The sequence below is a fragment of the Ochotona curzoniae genome, unplaced genomic scaffold (genome assembly GCF_017591425.1).
Source record: "Ochotona curzoniae isolate NIBS_2020 unplaced genomic scaffold, NIBS_Ocur_1.0 patch75, whole genome shotgun sequence".
NCBI lineage: Eukaryota > Metazoa > Chordata > Mammalia > Lagomorpha > Ochotonidae > Ochotona > Ochotona curzoniae.
Window position 1 is genome coordinate 206195 of NW_024467056.1, and position 18267 is coordinate 224461.

Consider the following 18267-nt stretch of genomic DNA (forward strand, 5'->3'; position numbering starts at 1 on the left):
CGGTGGAGGGCCTGAAGGGCAAGTGTGCCCTCCACACCCGTGGCCTCTGTGAGGGTTTTGCTAGGGTGGTGCTGGGGAGGAGGCGGATACTTGGCAAGCTCGATTAGGACCCAGCCCTGCCCTTGTGGGCAGGGTCACCACCGCCCCATACCTGGGGATTGCTGAGTTCCAGGAAGGCTCTGTAGCAAGTATGCATTCACTTAACCAAACATCTGGCTACTTATTGAAGGGATACCTACTGTGTGCAGGGTGGACCACTAATAATAGCTAATGCTTAACTGGGTAACCAGGGGTCAGTGCCAACTGGCCCACTGAGTGGGGGAAGGCCCCGCGACACAAGGAGGAAGCCTCTAGGACCAGGGGGTAACACTGGGTGGGAGGCGGTCCTCAGAGTTCAAGTTAAGTGGGCAGGGGAAAGTGATCATTTTTCAGATAGGATCTTTGGGAACTAGAAGTGGACAATGGAAGCGTGACTGCCCAGCCTATCCCAGCAGCGTTGGGGGGAGAGGCTGGGAGCGTCTAGGGGTGTAAATGTTATGTCCCAAGACTGGGGGTGGGGGCAGTGTTACACTCCACGATCACAAGCTGGACAGAAGTTGAGCAGCGCTAGGGGTTCCCATTGAGTTTTGGGGGGTCTGGAGTATTTGGGGAGGGGGCGTGGTCAGGGACCCTTGGTGATGGTGGTGGCGCGTTGATCCCCAGGCGGGCGCGGACAGGCTGGGCAGGGTCAGCGGCCGAGAGCGCGGCCCCTGGGTTCCGCGGGGGGGCGGTACGAGTTCGGGGTGCGGGCGGGCCGGGAGGAGGCGGCGGCGGCTCGGCGAAGAACATGAATCAGCGGCGGCGGCGGCGGCAGAGGCAGGAGCTTGGTGGCCCAGGAGCGGCCCCGGGCACCCCGCGCGGCTGACCGGCTCGGGTCCCTCCACGCCGCCCCCATCCCCCTTCGCGCGCTCTCTCCGCCCGGGCGAGCCCCGGCCCCTCCCCTGGCCCTCCCTCTCTTCCTCCTCCCCCTTCGTCCTCCCTTCTTCTGCCTCGCTCGCGGGCCGGGCCCGGCATGGTGCGCCGCCGCCGCCGATGGCGCTGAGGCGGAGCATGGGGCAGCCGGGACTCCCGCCGCTGCCGCTGCTGCCACCGCCGCCGCCACTGCCGTGGCCGCCGCTGCTGCTGCTGCTGGCAGGTCTGGCCTCGCTGCTGCTCCCGGAGTCCACGGCCGTGGGTAAGGGGCTCGCCCGGGCAGCGGGGAGGGGGGGCTGCGAAGGGGCGCGGCTAGCACTCGGAGACCCGGGCCTGGGAGAGCCGCAGGTCTGAGTGAGGGTCGAGGGTTGAAGGCCGAGGTCCAGGCGGCGCCGAGGCTGGCCTCGCGGTCTCTGCGGTCGGAGCCCCCACCCCCAACTTTCTGGTGCCCAGTGCTCTGTTGGCCAAGGGGAGGGAGGCGAGTGGGGTGTGCACTGTGTGGTCAGCTGGGATGAGAGGGAGAGCCGGGGGACTGGGGACTGGATTTTCCCGCCGCGCTGTTCTTGGCTGTTGCTGTCCTCTCCCTAGCGCCTGTTCTGCTCAGCCCGCGGGCAGAGGTCCCACTTGGAAAGCAGAGGCTGGGAGTGAGCACCCAAGGGACATCCTATGCCACTTAGATACAGGGGTTGCGAGGGTACAGAGCCGTTTGGGTACACTCAAGTTCCGGTGCCTTCGGAGCTTCCCCTGGAAGGGCAGGGGCCCGGGCAAGGTTGCTGCGGGGTTAGCCCGAAGTCCTGCGGAGCTGCTGAGGCTTTTGCCGGTGGCACGGGTGCTTCATGCAGCTCCCAGCTCTGCCCAGTCAGTGCATGCACGCCCCTGGGACTCCTGGGTGAAGGCTGTCCCCTCCTCATCCTGTGACTTGGTACCCAGACCGTGGAAGAGGTGAGAAGGGACGCAGGCTGGGGCAGTAGGCATTGGGTCTGGCACCTTTTCTAAAGACAGCATTCCCCACCAGAGTGGGTCTCTCTGGGAAGATGCGAGAAGGAGGTGCTAGGGACTTATCAGCTAAGAGGTATGTGTGCATCTGATGCTCAGAGAGCCTAGGAATTTAGCTAGAGTCACACAGCAGAGGACAGGAGGAGGCCGTGCTGAATTTGAGCTTCTGCAGCTGCTTCATCTACACCTCTACCAGAAAGTCAGGAGGGGTGTGTGTATGTGTGTGTGTGTGTGTGTGTGTATGTACGTACCTGTGTTTTGAGGAGTAACTGGGTTCCAGAGGGTGGCCCTTGTTGATGTGACAGTGGCTCTGGAGTCTTGGGCTGCCTGTGTAGGGCCCCACCCCTCTCCTTTGCCTCCCACTTTCCCCTAAACACATGCAGGTATTAATAGAGCCCGTGGCTGCCAGGAAGGCTGCCATGTGTTTGATCTGACGTGGTTTGGGAGCCATATGTTCCCAACTTGAGGAGAGCACCCCCTCCTTCCCTTCTCCAGCCTTCCTTCATCTGGCAAAGTGGGGTGTTGGAGGTGCTGGCACCAGCCCAGGGTTTACGCCGACTCCTTGGGTGGAGAACAGGCAGCCTGTTGCACCAGTTGGGTGTAGCAGTCATTCCTAGGGCAGGTGCCTGCCCCAGGGGCAGAGGACAGCCCCCTTTGGTGACTGAGCCTGAACTGACGTTGCCCATCATGGAGGCATGGTGGGGAGAGGGGGTTTGCACAGAGGTGGAGGTGGTGGGAGGGGAAGACGGTGGTAACAAGAAGTGGTGCCAGTCCTTGTCATGAGTCTTGTCCTAGCCCAGGTCCTGGTCATCCTCCCTGACATGCTGAGAATTGGCCCTGTGACATGGAAGCTTATGTTCTGGGAGAGATTGGGAGACATTACCCAAGACAGTCTGCCTCTCCAGCTGCCTGACCCATTCTCCCCTTCCCTCCTGCAGATCTGAAGCTCTGGGGAGCCCCTGTGAAAATGACAGTGTCTCAGGGGCTGCCCGTGAGACTCAACTGCACCGTGGAGGGATTGGACAGCCCCGACATCCACTGGATGAAGGATGGTGCTGCACTTGAGACCCTGGACGAGGTGTTCATCCAGTTAAATGATCGACACTGGGTCAGCTTCCTCAGGTGCAGGACTGGGGGGTGGGCAGGAAAGGGTGTGTGGTTGCCAGTCGGGGCTCAGGCTTTAGAATGGAGTAGGTTGTGCTGAGCTCCAGAGGTCTGCAGGGATTTATAGTTGATAACTTGTGGAACCTTTCCTTCGTGGGGGCCGGCTGAGCACCAAGTCCTGTTGTTTCCCCTGGATGGTGGGAGGCAAGCTCAGGGTCCTGTTTCCACAGCTTCAAGTCAGTGGAGCGCTCTGATGCGGGTCACTACTGGTGCCAGGTGTATGACCAGGGAGAGACGGAGATGTCCCAGCAAGTGTGGCTCACGGTGGAAGGTGAGGAGGCAGGGCCACAGGGACAGGTGTTCTCCATAGCGGAGAGCTCAGTGCAGGCTAGCTTGCCCCACCATGGCCCTCTGGGGACTGCCTGTGCCAGGTTCAGGTGGCACCCCAGACATCCCAAGACCCTGGAGAACTAAGGACATACTAGCAGCCATAATCCTGGGGTGGGGGCAGGGTTACAGTCTGCTTCAGTTGGCAGAGCAATAAGCCTCTAGCACCCATCTGGGCCTGGACACTGTTGCGCCAAGTGGCCCCTGCCAGCAGGAGGAGGGGTGGAAAGCTCGCAGCTGTGGGAGCTCAGAGCTGTTCAGCCCAGGAAAACAAAGTGACTAAGAAAGTAACAAAAGGGCCCTGACCCCAGAGCTAAAGCCTTCCTCCCTCCCTTAGGCCCTCCCTCAGGCCCCCTCCCAGCCCCCTCCCCTTTCTTTAAAGGGCTGTCAGAACAGGTCTGGGAAGGGAGTGGGGGTTGCCAGAAGAATCTGATATGCCTGAGGGGGGAGTGTGAAAGGGGAGGCTTAGGCAGAGAGGTAGAGAAGCACGCTCCCTCCCCACTTCTCTCCCCAAACGCTGTCTGCCTGTGGCATACTGCTGTGGGCCTTTAGCCGGGCAGTAGGAAGCTCACTCCCCACTGCTCTCTCTCTTTCCAGGTGTGCCATTTTTCACTGTGGAGCCAAAAGATCTGGCAGTGCCACCCAATGCCTCTTTCCAACTCTTTTGCGAGGCTGTGGGCCCCCCTGAACCCGTCACCATTTTCTGGTGGAGAGAACATACAAAGGTCGGGGGCCCTGTTCCCTCTCCCTCCATTTTAAATGTGACAGGTGAGCAGCAGGCTCAGGGAGAAGGCTTCAGGCAGGGCATGAGGTGGGTACCTGAGGGTGGTGAGGCAAGCACGGCTTGAATCACCCTAAATGCCTAAGTTGGTCATGGCCAGTGCCTGGAACAAACCCCCTGGTACTACCTGGGGTGCGTGAGCCCCACAGCACTGAGCTGGTTAGCTGGATGTGCTGGGCTGCCTGAGTGGGCTGATTAGTAGTGGTCCTGCTGTGTGTGTGCTGTGTGCATGTATACATGAAGGGTGCTGAGGCTGCCTTTCTCCATTCTCAGCAGCCCAGGACCCCTGCGCCAGGCACAGCAGCTGGCCCTGAGAGATGAATTGTGTAAGGCCAGGGGCACCTAACCACCCAGCCCCCAACCCCTCCCAAGGGAAGGAGCCAGAAACCAGCCCACGCAGAGCTCAGCAGGAGTGTCTGGCAGACACCCGAAAGGGAGAGGACGGGGGTGGCATTGAAATACAGGGACCTCCTCCCCTCAAGGCCCTTTCTGGTAGTCTCCAGATGTCTTCCCAAACAGCTGTTAGCTCCTGGTCAATACACCTGCACGCCCACCAGGCCCCAGGAGTCTCAGTGGGCTCATGGGTCCCATGCTGGGGAGGCTTGCTTACCTCTTAGCAAAGCCAGCTGCACCTTGAACCCGGTGAGAAAGACAGGGAGTCCATGCCGGGGGCTGGGCCTGGAAGGTAGGAGGGGAGAGGCTGGGACTCTGTGGGAATCCGCAGAAGAGGTGGGCGGTGGGTGGAGAGAGGGTCCTGTGCCGCCCGCCTGCGTTGGAAGTAGCTGAGAAAGGAGTTCTCCCCTCCGCAGAGGTGCAGCCAGGGTGGTAGTGAGTGCACACGGAACAACCTGTCTGCACAGTACAGTGCTGGGTACCACCAGGGGCTGGAGAAAACAGAGAGAAGCCTGTTGCCCCTCACTTCGTAAAAGCTGCATCTTACAGGAAAGGGGGAGGAAGGACACGTGTTGAAGGAGTGCAGAGCAAGGGCCTGCAAAGGCACTGCAGACACAGCAGCCACAGGGCCCCCCAGCAAGCCTAGCTGCAGAGGAGGTGGCCTGGTGCTGTCTGTGGAAGTAGGGCGGGGTGCAACATTTCTCCAGTGCTTTATTGCATACCTGGTTCCCACGGTTCTCCCATTTCAGAGATGGGAAAATAGAGGCCCAGGCAGGCTCATTAGAGTCCAGGGTCCCTTTTGGTTCTACCAGCCCCCACCCCTACCCTAACCCTTTCCCTCCTTTGGCTGGAGTGAGGGACTTTTGGATTGTACCTGTGGCCCTCTTTCCCCCTCCCCCATGCATACTGAGTGGCTGTTGCTGCACGGGGCCCTGGTGACTGGAGCTTTTCTGGCCCCCAGGGGTGACCCAGAGCACCGTATTTTCCTGCGAAGCCCAAAACATCAAAGGTCTGGCCTTTTCTCGGCCAGCCACTATTTTCATTCAAGGTAGGAGGGTTGGGGGGGTGGCTTGGGGCTGGGGCGATTTTCACTGTGAAGTGATTTGGTGGCCCAGCTCCCCTCCATCCTGCTGGGATTGTCAGGCTGAGGGGTTAATTGGCACAGCTCCCAGTTGCCGGTGGGAGCACCTGAGACCCTGCCGTGGCTGAGATGAGAATAGAAGCCTGACGTCACAGCAGATTTCCCATCACTAAGCAGATCCTTGGGAGGGACCAGCAGGCGATGGTCAGGGCTCCCGCACAACTCCCTGGAGCGGGGGCACGGTGTGGGGGGGAGGTGGAGGCGGGGAGAAACAGCCCCAAAGGGCGGATGTGCAGAGGGAGAGGGAAGAGAAAGGAAGCCGGTGCGGCAGGAGCTTGGCTATGGCTGCAGGGGCAGCTGCCTGTTTTGTTTGTGTCTCCCAAGGCCCCAGGTACCACCCCCGTGTGTACACGCTCTCCTTCCTCGGTCAGCCAGGGCTCCCGATTCACACAAAGGTGACCCTTCTGCACAGCCTGGGCACTCTCCCAAGCATTGAGCAGCCGTTCACCCCTGGTTGCTGGGTTTGTGTCCGCGCCATGTCCCTGGGTGAGCCAGGTGGCCATCTTTTGGCTGAGAGTGTCCTAGGCTCTGGAGAGGGACTCCAGGCTTGGCTCCCATATCCCTTGCTCCCTCCTTTCCTACCCATCCTGGCACTAACTCTGAGTCCCTGCATGCAGCACTGCCTGCAGCCCCCTTCAACGTCACAGTGACGAAGCTCTCCAGCAGCAACGCCAGTGTGGCCTGGGTGCCGGGTGCCGACGGCCGAGCCCTCATCCAGTCCTGCACAGTCCAGGTAGGCACTTGATGACGTGTTCAGGCGCTGCTTGTTAGCAGAAAGAACTCGGCCACTGTCCAGTATGTCCCAGTGTGCTCTGGCAACTGTGTGATTGCAAAACTGGCGCATTCTCTAGGCTGCAGAGCAGATTGCTAGAGCAGATTTGGGCTGCCTGGAGGAGGCTTTCTTGTGTCTCATTCTCATAACCCCACCCCTATCCTAAGCCAAAGGGAACCAGAGGCCCAGGAGAGGTTCCAGGATCTCTACAGTGGAAAAGCTAGGCAAGGTGGACAACATGAGGTTAGGGCAGGCTGTATGCCAAGCAGGTGTTTTTCATCTTTTTTTTTTTTTTTAAGATTTATTTATTTTTATTGGAAAGTGAGATACACAGAGAGGAGGAGAAACAGAGAGGAAGATCTTCTGTGCACTGATTCACTCACTGGTTGCAGCAGCCAGAGCCGCTGATCCAAAGCCAGGAGCTTCTTCTAGATCTCCCACCTGGGTATAGGATCCCAAGAACTTGGGCCCTCCTCAATTGCTTTCCCAGGCCACAAGCAGGGAGCTAGATGGGAAGCAGAGCCATCAAGATTAGAATTGGCACCCATGTGAGGTCCCAGCATATACTAGGCAAGGACTTTAGCCCGTAGGCTACCTCACCAGGCCCTTTTCATTTGTTTTTCAAGATGTATTTATTTTTATTTGAAAGCCAGATTTACAGAGAGGAGACAGAGAAAGACATTAGTTCAATCCCCAAATAGTTGCAATGGCCAGAGCTGAGTTGATCCGAAGCCAGGAGGCAAGAATCCCCTCAAAGTCTCCCATGTGGATGCAGGGGCTCAAGGACTTAGACTACTCCACTGCTCTCCCAGGCCATAAGCAGGGAGCTGAATCACAAGTGGGGCAGCTGGGTCATGAAGCAGTACCCCGGATGCTGACACTGCAAGGCAGAGTATTAGTCCAAAAAGCCACCACACCAGCCCCTAAGCAGGCATTTAGTGTCTTTCAAAACTGTCAGGCAGTTGCCTTGGGCACAGCAAGAGCATCATTTACAAGACCTCTTCTCCCTTGGCCTCCCCTGTGAGCCTTAGGCAGAGCTCTTCAGGACCAAGGGGACAGGCCTGTGCCCCTTGGTGCTCTGGCTGGTCAGGTCCTCTTGCCCAGTAGGACCAAGTGGGCCTCCAAGGCCTGTAGGGGCTGCCTCCTCCCAAGGCTGGCTGCTTCTAAGGGGCATCTATCTGCAGGGGGTGGGGGAGGGGGAATGGGCACGAGGCTTGGGGTTGCAGTGAGCATTGCTCATACCTGTGTGTGTGAGGCCTGCCAGGTTGGAGGCCCCTGGGTGGGACTACCACATTCTAACTTGAAACTCCAAGGATTTGGGGAATGATAAATGCTAACACGTTCCAGGTTGTTGTGAAAGTTTCTTTGTCCAAGTATTGAGACCTATTGGGGAGATGAGTGGTTCACTGGCTTATAGGGTTCCAGCACTCAGCTGCACAGTAGCATATGGGTGTCCAGCATGCTGAATTCCCGATGGTAGAGTGAAGCACTAGCTCCTCCTGGCTCCAGGAATGCGAGTCAGAGTGTAAACAATTACCAGAAGTGCAGAGTGCTCTCCATGGTTACACACCAAGCACAATGAGGCAAGAGGACTTCTCTGGGGTAGATGAGGAAAGACCTAGAGGTGTGCAATGTGTATGACTGGGGCAGAGGCAGGAGGGAGAGAGGGCGGTCCAGGGGTTGGCATCCTTTCAAGCTCTCATGCCCAGCCTGGACCTCCTCTCATCCATCTTGTGGGTCCCAGGACCCCTCTTGTCCTTCAGCCTTTATCCTTTGCTTGTCTATAGGTGACACAGGCCCCGGGAGACTGGGAGGTCCTGGCCGTTGTGGTTCCCGTGCCACCCTTTACCTGCTTGCTGCGGGACCTGGCCCCTGCCACCAACTATAGCCTCAGGGTGCGCTGTGCCAATGCCCTGGGACCCTCTCCCTATGCAGACTGGGTGCCCTTTCGGACGAAGGGCCTAGGTAAGACCCTCAGAGCAGAGGAGCCAGGCAGGCCTAGATTTGGATTTGGTGTGGACTGGTGTGGGGCTGGCAGGGCTAGACCTGGGTGTGGAGTTTATGGACAGCAGCTACCTGAGGGAGTAAGGGAGAATTGTGGGTCCTTTGGTGAGCATTTACTGGGTGCCTGCTCTAAAGTGCTACTTACTGACTGCATCTTGTGGGTGGGATAATGTGGTGATGAAGGAAGGGCCCTCCAAACAGAGAGAGCAGAGTGGGGGTCTGGACGATAAGTGGGAGGCCTTGGAAATGGCGGATTGGGAGGGGTGGCTGGGGAGCATTAACACCTGGAGAAGCTGTGGCAGAGAACTATAAAACTTGCTTGGAGTTTTCTGGCAGTGTTTGGGGGTGGTCAGGGAGAGGCAGAGGCAGTAACCATGGTGATGAGGAACTGGGGTGTTGCCCATGCCTCCTGCCCAGTATGGTGGGTGAGAGCTCACCCTGCCCACCCCCCAATCTCTGGCTGCAAGATTGGTCACTTGGGAAGTGACAGTAGTGGCTGGAAGGGGCAGACAACTTTCTTTCTGGGAACAGCCCCATCCACCGCCCCCCAGAACCTCCATGCCATCCGCACGGACTCCAGTCTCATCCTCGAGTGGGAAGAAGTGATTCTCAAGGGCCCTTCGGAAGCTCCCTTGGGACCCTATAAACTGTTTTGGGTTCAAGACAATGGAACCCAGGTAAGGGAACCAAACTCTGCCAAGCGCTTAGGCTTCTCTTTGCCCCTGGAATGCACTCCTCCCCCTCCTGTCCCTCCTCCTGGGATTATCTTTCAGATTGCCTTGGGGTTGTGCCCCATGGCTGTGTTGTCTGAGAAGCAGGAAGTGCATTCCTGCACTCTCTGGGGGAGGGGGAAGGCAATCCCCTCCCCTCCCCCACCTGCACCCTCTGGGACCAGAGTTTTGTTTGTGTCAGGGAGGATTCTCCTGGAAGTGATGACTCTCAGAAGGTTGTATTCCTACAGCCCCAGGGCCCCACGATGCCTCAAGGCTGACTTACACTCTGTGTCCCCTGGGGTGGGGACTTTCCCTGGCCACAGGAGGAGCTTACCGTGGAGGGAACCAGGGTCAATTTGACAGGCTGGGATCCCCAGAAGGACCTGATTGCTCGCGTGTGCGCCTCCAATGCAATAGGCTACGGACCCTGGAGCCGGCCACTGGTGGTCCCGTCTCATGACCATGCAGGTAGGTGAGACCTGGGGGGAAATGGGGAGAGATGGGGAACCTCAAGGGCAGACTGGACTGGTGAGAGAAAGTTGGTAGCATCCTCCCTCCTCATAGAAATCCTTGGCCAAACCGTGAGGGCCTGTTACTGCCCAGGTGGGGACCCTAGGGGTCTTGACAGGGGAACTCCTTGACTGCACGGGATCACTAGGTGTCATCCTGGCTCAAGTCACTGGCCCTCCCTCCCGCAGGCCGGCAGGGCCCTCCACATAGCCGCACATCCTGGGTGCCTGTGGTCCTGGGTGTGCTCACAGCCCTGGTGACGGCTGCTGCGCTGGCCCTTATCCTGCTTCGGAAGAGGCGGAAGGAGACACGATTTGGGTAAGTGGAGCAGTGGATGGGGGGCAGACACATGAAGGGAAAGGTGGGTGGGAGCACAAGATCTTGCCACTGAGCCTGTGACCTGGGATTCCATGCAGGCAAGCCTTTGACAGCGTTGTAGCCAGTGGGGAGCCAGCCATTCATTTCCGGGCAGCCAGGTCCTTCAATCGAGAGAGGCCAGAGCGCATTGAGGCCACACGTGAGTGATGGGGGGTTGTTGGGGGAGGGGAGGTGTTGATGTGACATGCCATCTCAGTCTCTGATGTCCTCCCTTTTTATAGGTTCACTAATTTGACCCATAGCACTAAACCCAGGGCAATCCCAGGCAGTGTCTGAGGTGTTGTGGTATAGCATGTTTGGCTGCCACTTGGAACAAACTATATCCCTGTATTCTAATGCTGGTTCAAATTCTGATACTTCACTTCCAGCCCAGCTCCTTGATGAGGCAGCAGATGGCTCATGGGACCTGCTGCCTATGTGGGAGACCAAGACGGAATTTCAGTCTGTTGGCTTCTGCCTGGTTCAATCTTGTCTGTTGTGGGCATCTAGGGAGTGAATCATCACATGGAAGGCCTCTCCATTGCTCTGTCTTTCAACTAGATGAAGATAGTAAAGGAGCATTAAAAAGAGAAAGAAAGAAAAGTAGAAAGGAAGGAAGGAACCAAGGAAGGAAAAAGTGAAAAAAAGAAAAAGGCAGATTAGCATTTAGATGGAGACCCACAGGCTCCCTCTCCCTCCTGCCTCCTGCTGCAGTGGACAGCCTGGGCATCAGCGATGAGCTTAAGGACAGACTGGAGGATGTGCTTATCCCCGAGCAGCAGTTCACCCTGGGCCGCATGCTGGGCAAAGGTACGCGGGCCTTGGCCGTTCCCTGTTGCTAGGAAGGTGTGCATTTGGGTCAGCTCCCACAAGCCACATGTGCTTTGCAAATTGCTGAATCTGGGATGTTTTCAGTAAGGTAATGGCGGGGCTGGGGAGGAGGGAGCTGGGGCCGGGCCAGGGAAGGCTGAGAAGCTGCTCCTTGCACTCTGCTTTGGCGAGGGGCGAGGGAGCTTCTTCCAGGGACCCTAGGCTCTGATGATTTTTGTGTTCCCATGGAAGATGGCCTGGGAAGCAAGCTAGGGAGGAGGAAGAGCTGGAAGCCAAGGAGACTCCCCCTCATTTGGGTCGTTTCCTAGGAGAGTTTGGTTCAGTGCGGGAGGCGCAGCTGAAGCAGGAAGACGGCTCCTTAGTGAAAGTGGCTGTGAAGATGCTGAAAGGTGAGCCGCCGCCCAGCCATCCTGGGGTGACAGCACCGCCAGGAGGGCCAGGAAGGCCAGGATGAGAGTGCTCTGCCACAGCACCACCTGGGACAATGTCTGGACCTTGTGAATAATTCATGAGCATCAGCCCCCACATGGCTCACATTCCAGCTCTGGTTGTCAGCAGAGACCCTCCTCCCTGAGTGGGGTTTAGGGCACTGTCCAAACTGAGGGAGAGCATCATTAATCAGTGGAGACATTCCAGCTAGCAGTGTTCCTGCTCAGGGCTGGACTGCTTCCTGGACCCCCTAGCAAGCTTCACCCATCCAGAGGAGAGAACATAAGGGTTTGGGGTCAGAGCTGGGTGCACAGCTCCCTCCCTCTCTCTCCCCCTTCCTCCTTCCTCAGCTGACATCATTGCGTCCAGTGACATCGAAGAATTCCTCAAGGAAGCAGCTTGCATGAAGGAGTTTGACCATCCACACGTGGCCAAACTTGTCGGTGAGCTGCTTTCAGGGAAGGCAGAGACAGAATAAGGCCAGAAGCAGGCTCCAGGCCGAGGGAGAAGGAACAGCCTGCAGGAGAGAAGTGTGGATTGCCCTGCTAAAGTAAGCAAACCAGCAGGCAGGGTCCTGGCTGAAATCTGGCTATGCTCCAGGTGAGGTGGTGGCTTTGTAGTCCCTGCCCCACAGGGTGCACGAGAAGACTGCTTCTGTGGACAGCGGAGGAGGAGGGTGGGGAAGGGACGAACATGATGCCCCGGGGATCTGGGAGCAGCCAGAGCTCTCCCAGATAGCTCCACGGATGTAGGCAGCAGAAAATGGGCCTGAGGTGAGGCCAGGCAGGCCAGATCTCAAGCAGATACCCGGATGTGTCTGGCTTCTGACCATGCCTTGTCCCTAGGGGTGAGCCTTCGGAGCAGGGCCAAAGGACGCCTGCCCATCCCCATGGTCATCCTGCCCTTCATGAAGCACGGGGACCTGCATGCCTTCCTGCTCGCCTCCCGCATCGGGGAGAATCCCTTTGTGAGTGCCCACATGTAGTGTGAGGAGCCTGGAGGGCTTGGGCCTGGCTGGAGAGGAGGTAGTGCGGGGGGGGCGGGGGGAGAGAGCTCTGGGTCTGACTCTGTTGAAGTTTACAAGCTTCCTGTTCTCTTACAAAGCCATGCTGGAACTCAGCGCCCTGCCTGAGTCCCTTTCTGCAAGAAGATACTTGGGGAATGCCTGGCTGGGGAATTTGGCCGTGGCTCCTGGGCCAGCCCTCTCTTGTTTTTCCGTACCTCCATTGGCTCTGAGGGATTTCTGGCCTGGGCAGCCCAATCATCCTGCTTCAGCAGGATGGGCAGCTCTGGCCTGATTGGCCCTGTCTGCCCAGCAGAACCTGCCCCTCCAGACTCTGATCCGGTTTATGGTGGACATCGCCTGTGGCATGGAGTACCTGAGTTCCCGGAACTTCATCCACCGAGACCTGGCTGCTCGGAATTGCATGTAGGAGTCACGGGGTGGTGAGGTGGTGGGTACCAGCAGCTAATGCCAGGAGGAGCAGGCACCCGGCAGTCAGCTCCTACCTGGAATGGGGATAGCCTGAGAGCAAAGTTGCCTTGACTTTAGTAAGGCTCTGAGCGTGGGGGGAGGCTGAACCCATCTTCCAACCCCTCACAGGCTGGCTGAAGACATGACCGTGTGTGTGGCTGACTTTGGACTCTCCCGGAAGATCTATAGTGGGGACTACTATCGCCAGGGCTGTGCCTCCAAGTTGCCCGTCAAGTGGCTGGCTTTGGAGAGTCTGGCTGACAACCTGTATACCGTGCACAGTGATGTGGTGAGCAGTAGCTGGCTGCTGGTACAGGAGCTAGAGGTTTCACCTTGGGGACTCAGCCACCTCTGCTCCTGGATTTTGAGTGCCCAGTTAGGGGCATCCTGCACCCCAAGATGTCTTGTCTTAGGACCAAGGGACTGTCTGGCTCGATAGGTCATGTGGCATCTTTCCTCCTACCTCCCTTTTGTTCCAGTGGGCCTTTGGGGTGACCATGTGGGAAATCATGACTCGTGGGCAGACGCCTTATGCTGGCATTGAAAATGCGGAGATCTACAACTACCTCATAGGCGGGAACCGCCTGCAGCAGCCTCCGGAGTGCACAGAGGACGTGTGAGTGCTGGGAGGGCATCGGGCAACTGGGCTAAGGCCCGCTACTGGGGCTGTTGGGCCACCTCCCAGGGACCATGTTTGGGGAGGAATGTCCTTTGTTGCTTGAGGAAGACTAACCTCTACACCTTACACCTTGTTCTTCTGCTGCCCCCTTGCTTTCTTTTCCTACACCCCTTCTTGTTCCAGCCTTTTTCTGTCTGTTTTCCCCAGTGAGCAAATACCAAGTAGTGTGAGCTTCTCCATCACCCTGGGTACCTTCCTTCGCAGGGATGGCAAATGTGTGGGGACAGGTGGCGCACAGGTGAGGGAGTGGGGCTCCTTCCTTGGTCTCTGCCTCCTCACAAGCAGAGGTCCTGGGAGGAAGGGCCCCCCGCCCGACACCTGTTTACCTCCCTGCAACCTGAAGCCTGCTCTTGAGGGTAGGGCAGAGTGGGACTGCAAGGGGGCAGGCCAGTATCTTTAGCTGAGGAGACTGAGGTGAGGGAGTGGGATTGACAAGGCAGGGTGGGCTGGCCTGGTCACACAGCCATGAGGGCATGAGCTGGTTTTGTTGTTGTTCTTGTTGTTTTATTAGATGGCAGATTTACAGAGAGGAGAGACAGGGAGAAAGATCTCTCATTCATAGTTCACTCCCCAAGTGGTTGTGATGGCCGCAATGGCTGTGATGGCTGTAGCTAAGCTGAAGCCAGGAGCCAGGAGCCTCTTCCAGGTCTCCCATGTGGTCGCTGGGTCCCAAGGCTTTGGGCTATCTTGTACTGCTTCCCAGGGCCACAACCAGGGAGCTGGATGGGAAGTGGAGCAGCCGGGATACGAACCAGTGCCCATATGGAATCCTGAAAATGCAAGGCAAAGATTTAGCCACTAGGCTATTGCTCTGGGCCCAATTTTTTTAAAAAAAGATTTATCTGTAGGGCCCGGCGGCATGGCCTAGCAGCTAAAGTCCTTGCCTTGAACGCGCCAGGATCCCATGTGGGCACTGGTTCTAATCCCATCGGCTCCACTTTCCATCCAGCTTCCTCCTCGTGGCCTGGGAAAGCAGTCGAGGAAGGCCCAAAGCCTTGGGACCCTGCACCCGTGTGGGAGACCTGGAGGAGATTTCTGGCTCCTGACTTCAGATCAGCTCAGCACTGGCCATTGCGGTCACTTGGGGAGTGAATCATCGGACGGAATCTCTTCCTCTCTGTATATCTGACTTTGCAATAAAAATAAATAATTCTTTTTAAAAAAAGGTTTATCTGTAAAAGCATAGTTACACAGAGAAGGAGAGACAAAGAGAAAACTCTTTCATCTACTGGTTCACTGCCCAAATAGCTGCAATGGCCAGCGCTGAGCTGATCCAAAGCCAGGAGCCTTGAGCCTCATCTGGGTCTCCCATGTGGGTACAAGGTTCCAATTGTTTGGGTCATCCTCCACTGCTTTGTCATGTTACAAGTAGAGAGATGGATGGGAAGTAAAGCAGTTGGAACATGAACTGATACCCGTGTGGTATTGCCAGTGCTTGCAGGCTGAGGATTAGCCAGTTAAACCATCATGCTGGCCCATGGGCTGGGGTTTGAGGCCAGAGTCCTGGGCTCCTGGAGAACCTGCTCCTCACCCACACACCAGCTGAGGTGCGTCATGATCTGGTTGCACCTCTCCCCTCTCTCCCAGTAGGGGACTCTCTGCTGGTACCCAGAGAGGGTGCCTATGAAGTTCCAGAAAAGGACCTGTTCTGTTGCTGTAGGGCTGGGCTTCCAGAGGGTCAAGGCCACCAACAGGGAGATGAGTGGAGCATCCTGCAGCATGGTGGCTCTGGAACACCCTGAGCCTGGACTGTGGTTGACTCCCTGCACGCAGGAAGGAAATGCCAGCAAAAGAATCAGGCCCTGCCCCTCCTAATTACTCAGCAGCAGCAGGGGCCAGTGGGACAGGAAGCTCACCCCATGCCCTGGCTTCAGCCTGCCTCAGCCCTCCTCCGGAGCTGCAGAGGGCCTGGCGCAGCCTCCTTCTAGCCTGGAGCTGGTGCTGGCGATGGAGGGTGGCCGGGTGCTGGCCTCCTCCCAGGCAGCCTGGTGGACAGGTGCCAGTTGGCTCCCAGCGTAGCCTTGGGAATGTGTCCTGGCCTGGCATGTCCCTGCAGCTCCCAGCCATTCCCACGGTCTCCCTGGTGTCTGGCAGGAGTCTTGCTGCTGCTGGGGACCCTGTCAGGAGGGTTGGCATGTGAGGCAGTGCATGTGGCTTTTGTCACAGGCTGGACTTTGTCTCAGCCCCTTCCTATTAGCTTTTATGATTTGGTGTTTCTTGTTCAGACTGAGTCATTGCTTGGGAACAGTGATAGGCTGCAGGGAATCTGTAAGTCTCCTGAAACAGTATGTAAAAAAAAGGGGAGGGGGGCTTTTTTTTTTTTTTTTGGTCAGGGAAGGAGAGCTGGAAGCTTTTCTCAGATTCCTAAACGTGTCCAAGAACAGCCAGGATTTCAGGCTGCCTGAGTGGATGCCGCCTTGAGAGGATTTAGGCTACAGAGTGGATGCTCACATACATCCGACACAAGTTGCAGTGGCTCAGGCTGTGTTCTGCAAGACAGAGACACCCCGAGTCTGAGCCCAGACTTGAGCTTGGAGCCATCCGCCCAGTTTTCAGTCCTGGCTCTGTCATGTTGCACCTGTGCGAGCCCCGTTCAGTGTCTGGGTTATTTTGTAGGGTGGGTGTGGGGATGATGTTGCATGGTTAAGTGCTCAGAACAGGGCCTACTGTGTGGTAAAACCCTGGCCATGAGGACCTTAGGTAAACTTTTTAAAAACCCCTGTGCTGAGCGATTTGGGGGCCTCAGATTTGGGGGCAAAGGGCCATTACCTCCCCTCATGTTTCTCTGCTCCCCTACCTCACCCATCCCCAGATATGAGCTCATGTACCAGTGCTGGAGTGCCGACCCCAAGCACCGCCCAAGTTTCACCTGCCTGCGGATGGAGCTGGAGACCATTCTGGGTCACCTGTCCGTGTTGTCTGCCAGCCAGGACCCCTTGTACATCAATCTGCAAAGAACCCAGGAGCCGGCTGAGGGCTGCAGCCTGGAGCTGCCCAGTGGGGAGGCCGAGGAGGGCAGTGGCCTGAGGGCTGCGGGGGGCGCCACCACCAGTGACTATCGGTACATCATTAGCCCTGGAGGGCTGGACGAGCCTCCTGGGCAGGTGCAGCAGCAGCCTGAGAGTCCCATTAATGAAGCCCAGAGGCTCCTGCTGCTGCAGCAAGGGCTGCTGCCCCACAGTACCTGTTAGCCCCACAAAGAGAGGGCATTTGGGGCCATCTGGCCGGCTGCTGTGCTGGCTGCCTGAGTCCCGCCTGACCCAACCCAGGCAGCAGCGAGGTGTGGAGGCTCCTGTGGAAGTCCTCCTGAGCTATGCTAGAAGCCTGGACTGACCACACTGCCCAATCCCAGTTCTTCCTGCAACCACTCTGGGCCAACCTGGCAGCAGTTTAGGCTTTGGCCTGGTGTTTTGAACTCAGGTGGCTGGCAGTGGTGGAGATAGTGGTGATGTCTCTATGGTTACTGTTGGTGTGGCAGACCACGTGGGGAGGGTCAGGGCTCTGTGGATCCCTTCCCTCCCAGATGAGCTGTCCCTGCTGAGGTGGTGTGTGACACTAGGCTGGGGGCCTGGCATGCCCACACTTAAACTTTCAATGGTCTGGTCAGGTCTGTCTCCCTGAGTTAAAAGATGCCCTGTACTCTTCTGTGAGTGGACGGGGATTAGCACAGACGTGTCCCAAGCCCATGGTGGGAGACAGTGGATACTGACAGGACTCAACCTCATGGCTCTGCCTAGGCTCTGGTGGGGTCGGGGGCTTGCATGGAGCTGCTGGGTCTCAATGAGGCATGGTGAGCAGCACAGGTTCTCCGGTGGCCATCTTCTAGCAGCAGTGCAATGAGCCCAGTATGAGGAAGCGTACTGGGGGGCTGGCCTGGCCATGAGGGGGGCCCCAGCCTTGTGGAGGTGCTCCTCTGTGCCCTGCCCCAGTCTGAGCATGCCACTGAATCCCCAGGCGTCCCATGACTAACAAAGGCAGCTGTGTGTGAGCCCGACCCTTCCACGCAGTGGCCCTCAGCCCCAGCTTCCCAAACAATGGGAGACTTTTCTGTCCCTGTCTCTGGAGGGAACACAGGCCTGATAGCTGGTGTGGGGGAGGAGGGAGGGACTGCAGTCTGGACCCCAGGCCAGTCTAGGAGAGCCTGCTGGGATGCATGGGGTGGGTCCTTGCCGTTAGGGACATTTCCAAGCTGTCAGTTGCTGTTCAAAAACAGAAATAAAATTGAACACTAAAGAACCAAGGCTTTGTCTCTTGAGATGATTACTTTTTTATTTTTTCCCAGATCACAAAAAAGAAGCATCTCGGCATAGGGAAAAGTCTGGAAAGACATATGCCCAAATGTTAACAGCTGTTACCTTTCTATGATGCGATTAAGGGGACTTTCTTCCTTTGCATTTCCTGAGTCTTCTGCAGTGAGCTGAGTGCTTTTGTAATGACATAAGATCCCAGTGAATCTTCTGAAAGATGACCCATATTCACTGTCGGCAAATGGGAACACGCAAAAAGAAAGAAAAACTGTCAGTTACCTCTAGCCCCCCGACCCAGAGATAGCTATGGCTGTTGTTTGGCAAGTGCAAATGTTTTGAGACACTGGATCTTCATTTTGGAACAGGCTGTCATGGCTGTCTTCTCTCAGACCTTTCCTGCACGTAGAAATTTTATTCCTTACCTTTTTGTTCTTGCCTGGGCCAGAAATGCCATGTCTGGGAGTAAAGGGCGAGAAAGATGGGAAGCTGGCTGAAGAG

The 18267-nt window shown here is 57.1% G+C and overlaps 1 protein-coding gene across 1 annotated transcript; it reads left to right on the forward strand.

Annotated features, from left to right (window-relative positions):
• The first annotated feature begins 1032 nt into the window (after window positions 1-1032).
• On the forward strand, window positions 1033-17752 carry LOC121168188 (tyrosine-protein kinase receptor TYRO3). The gene is made up of 19 exons (XM_040998071.1): window positions 1033-1213; window positions 2886-3069; window positions 3282-3382; window positions 4036-4206; window positions 5574-5660; window positions 6371-6486; window positions 8313-8490; window positions 9061-9206; window positions 9566-9710; window positions 9941-10070; window positions 10169-10269; window positions 10824-10919; window positions 11249-11329; window positions 11720-11812; window positions 12215-12336; window positions 12689-12798; window positions 12973-13132; window positions 13323-13459; window positions 16335-17752. Exons 1-19 carry the CDS (start codon window positions 1072-1074, stop codon window positions 16711-16713), a joined length of 2679 nt encoding a protein of 892 aa, XP_040854005.1. The 5' UTR covers window positions 1033-1071; the 3' UTR covers window positions 16714-17752.
• Window positions 17753-18267: the final 515 nt, after the last annotated feature.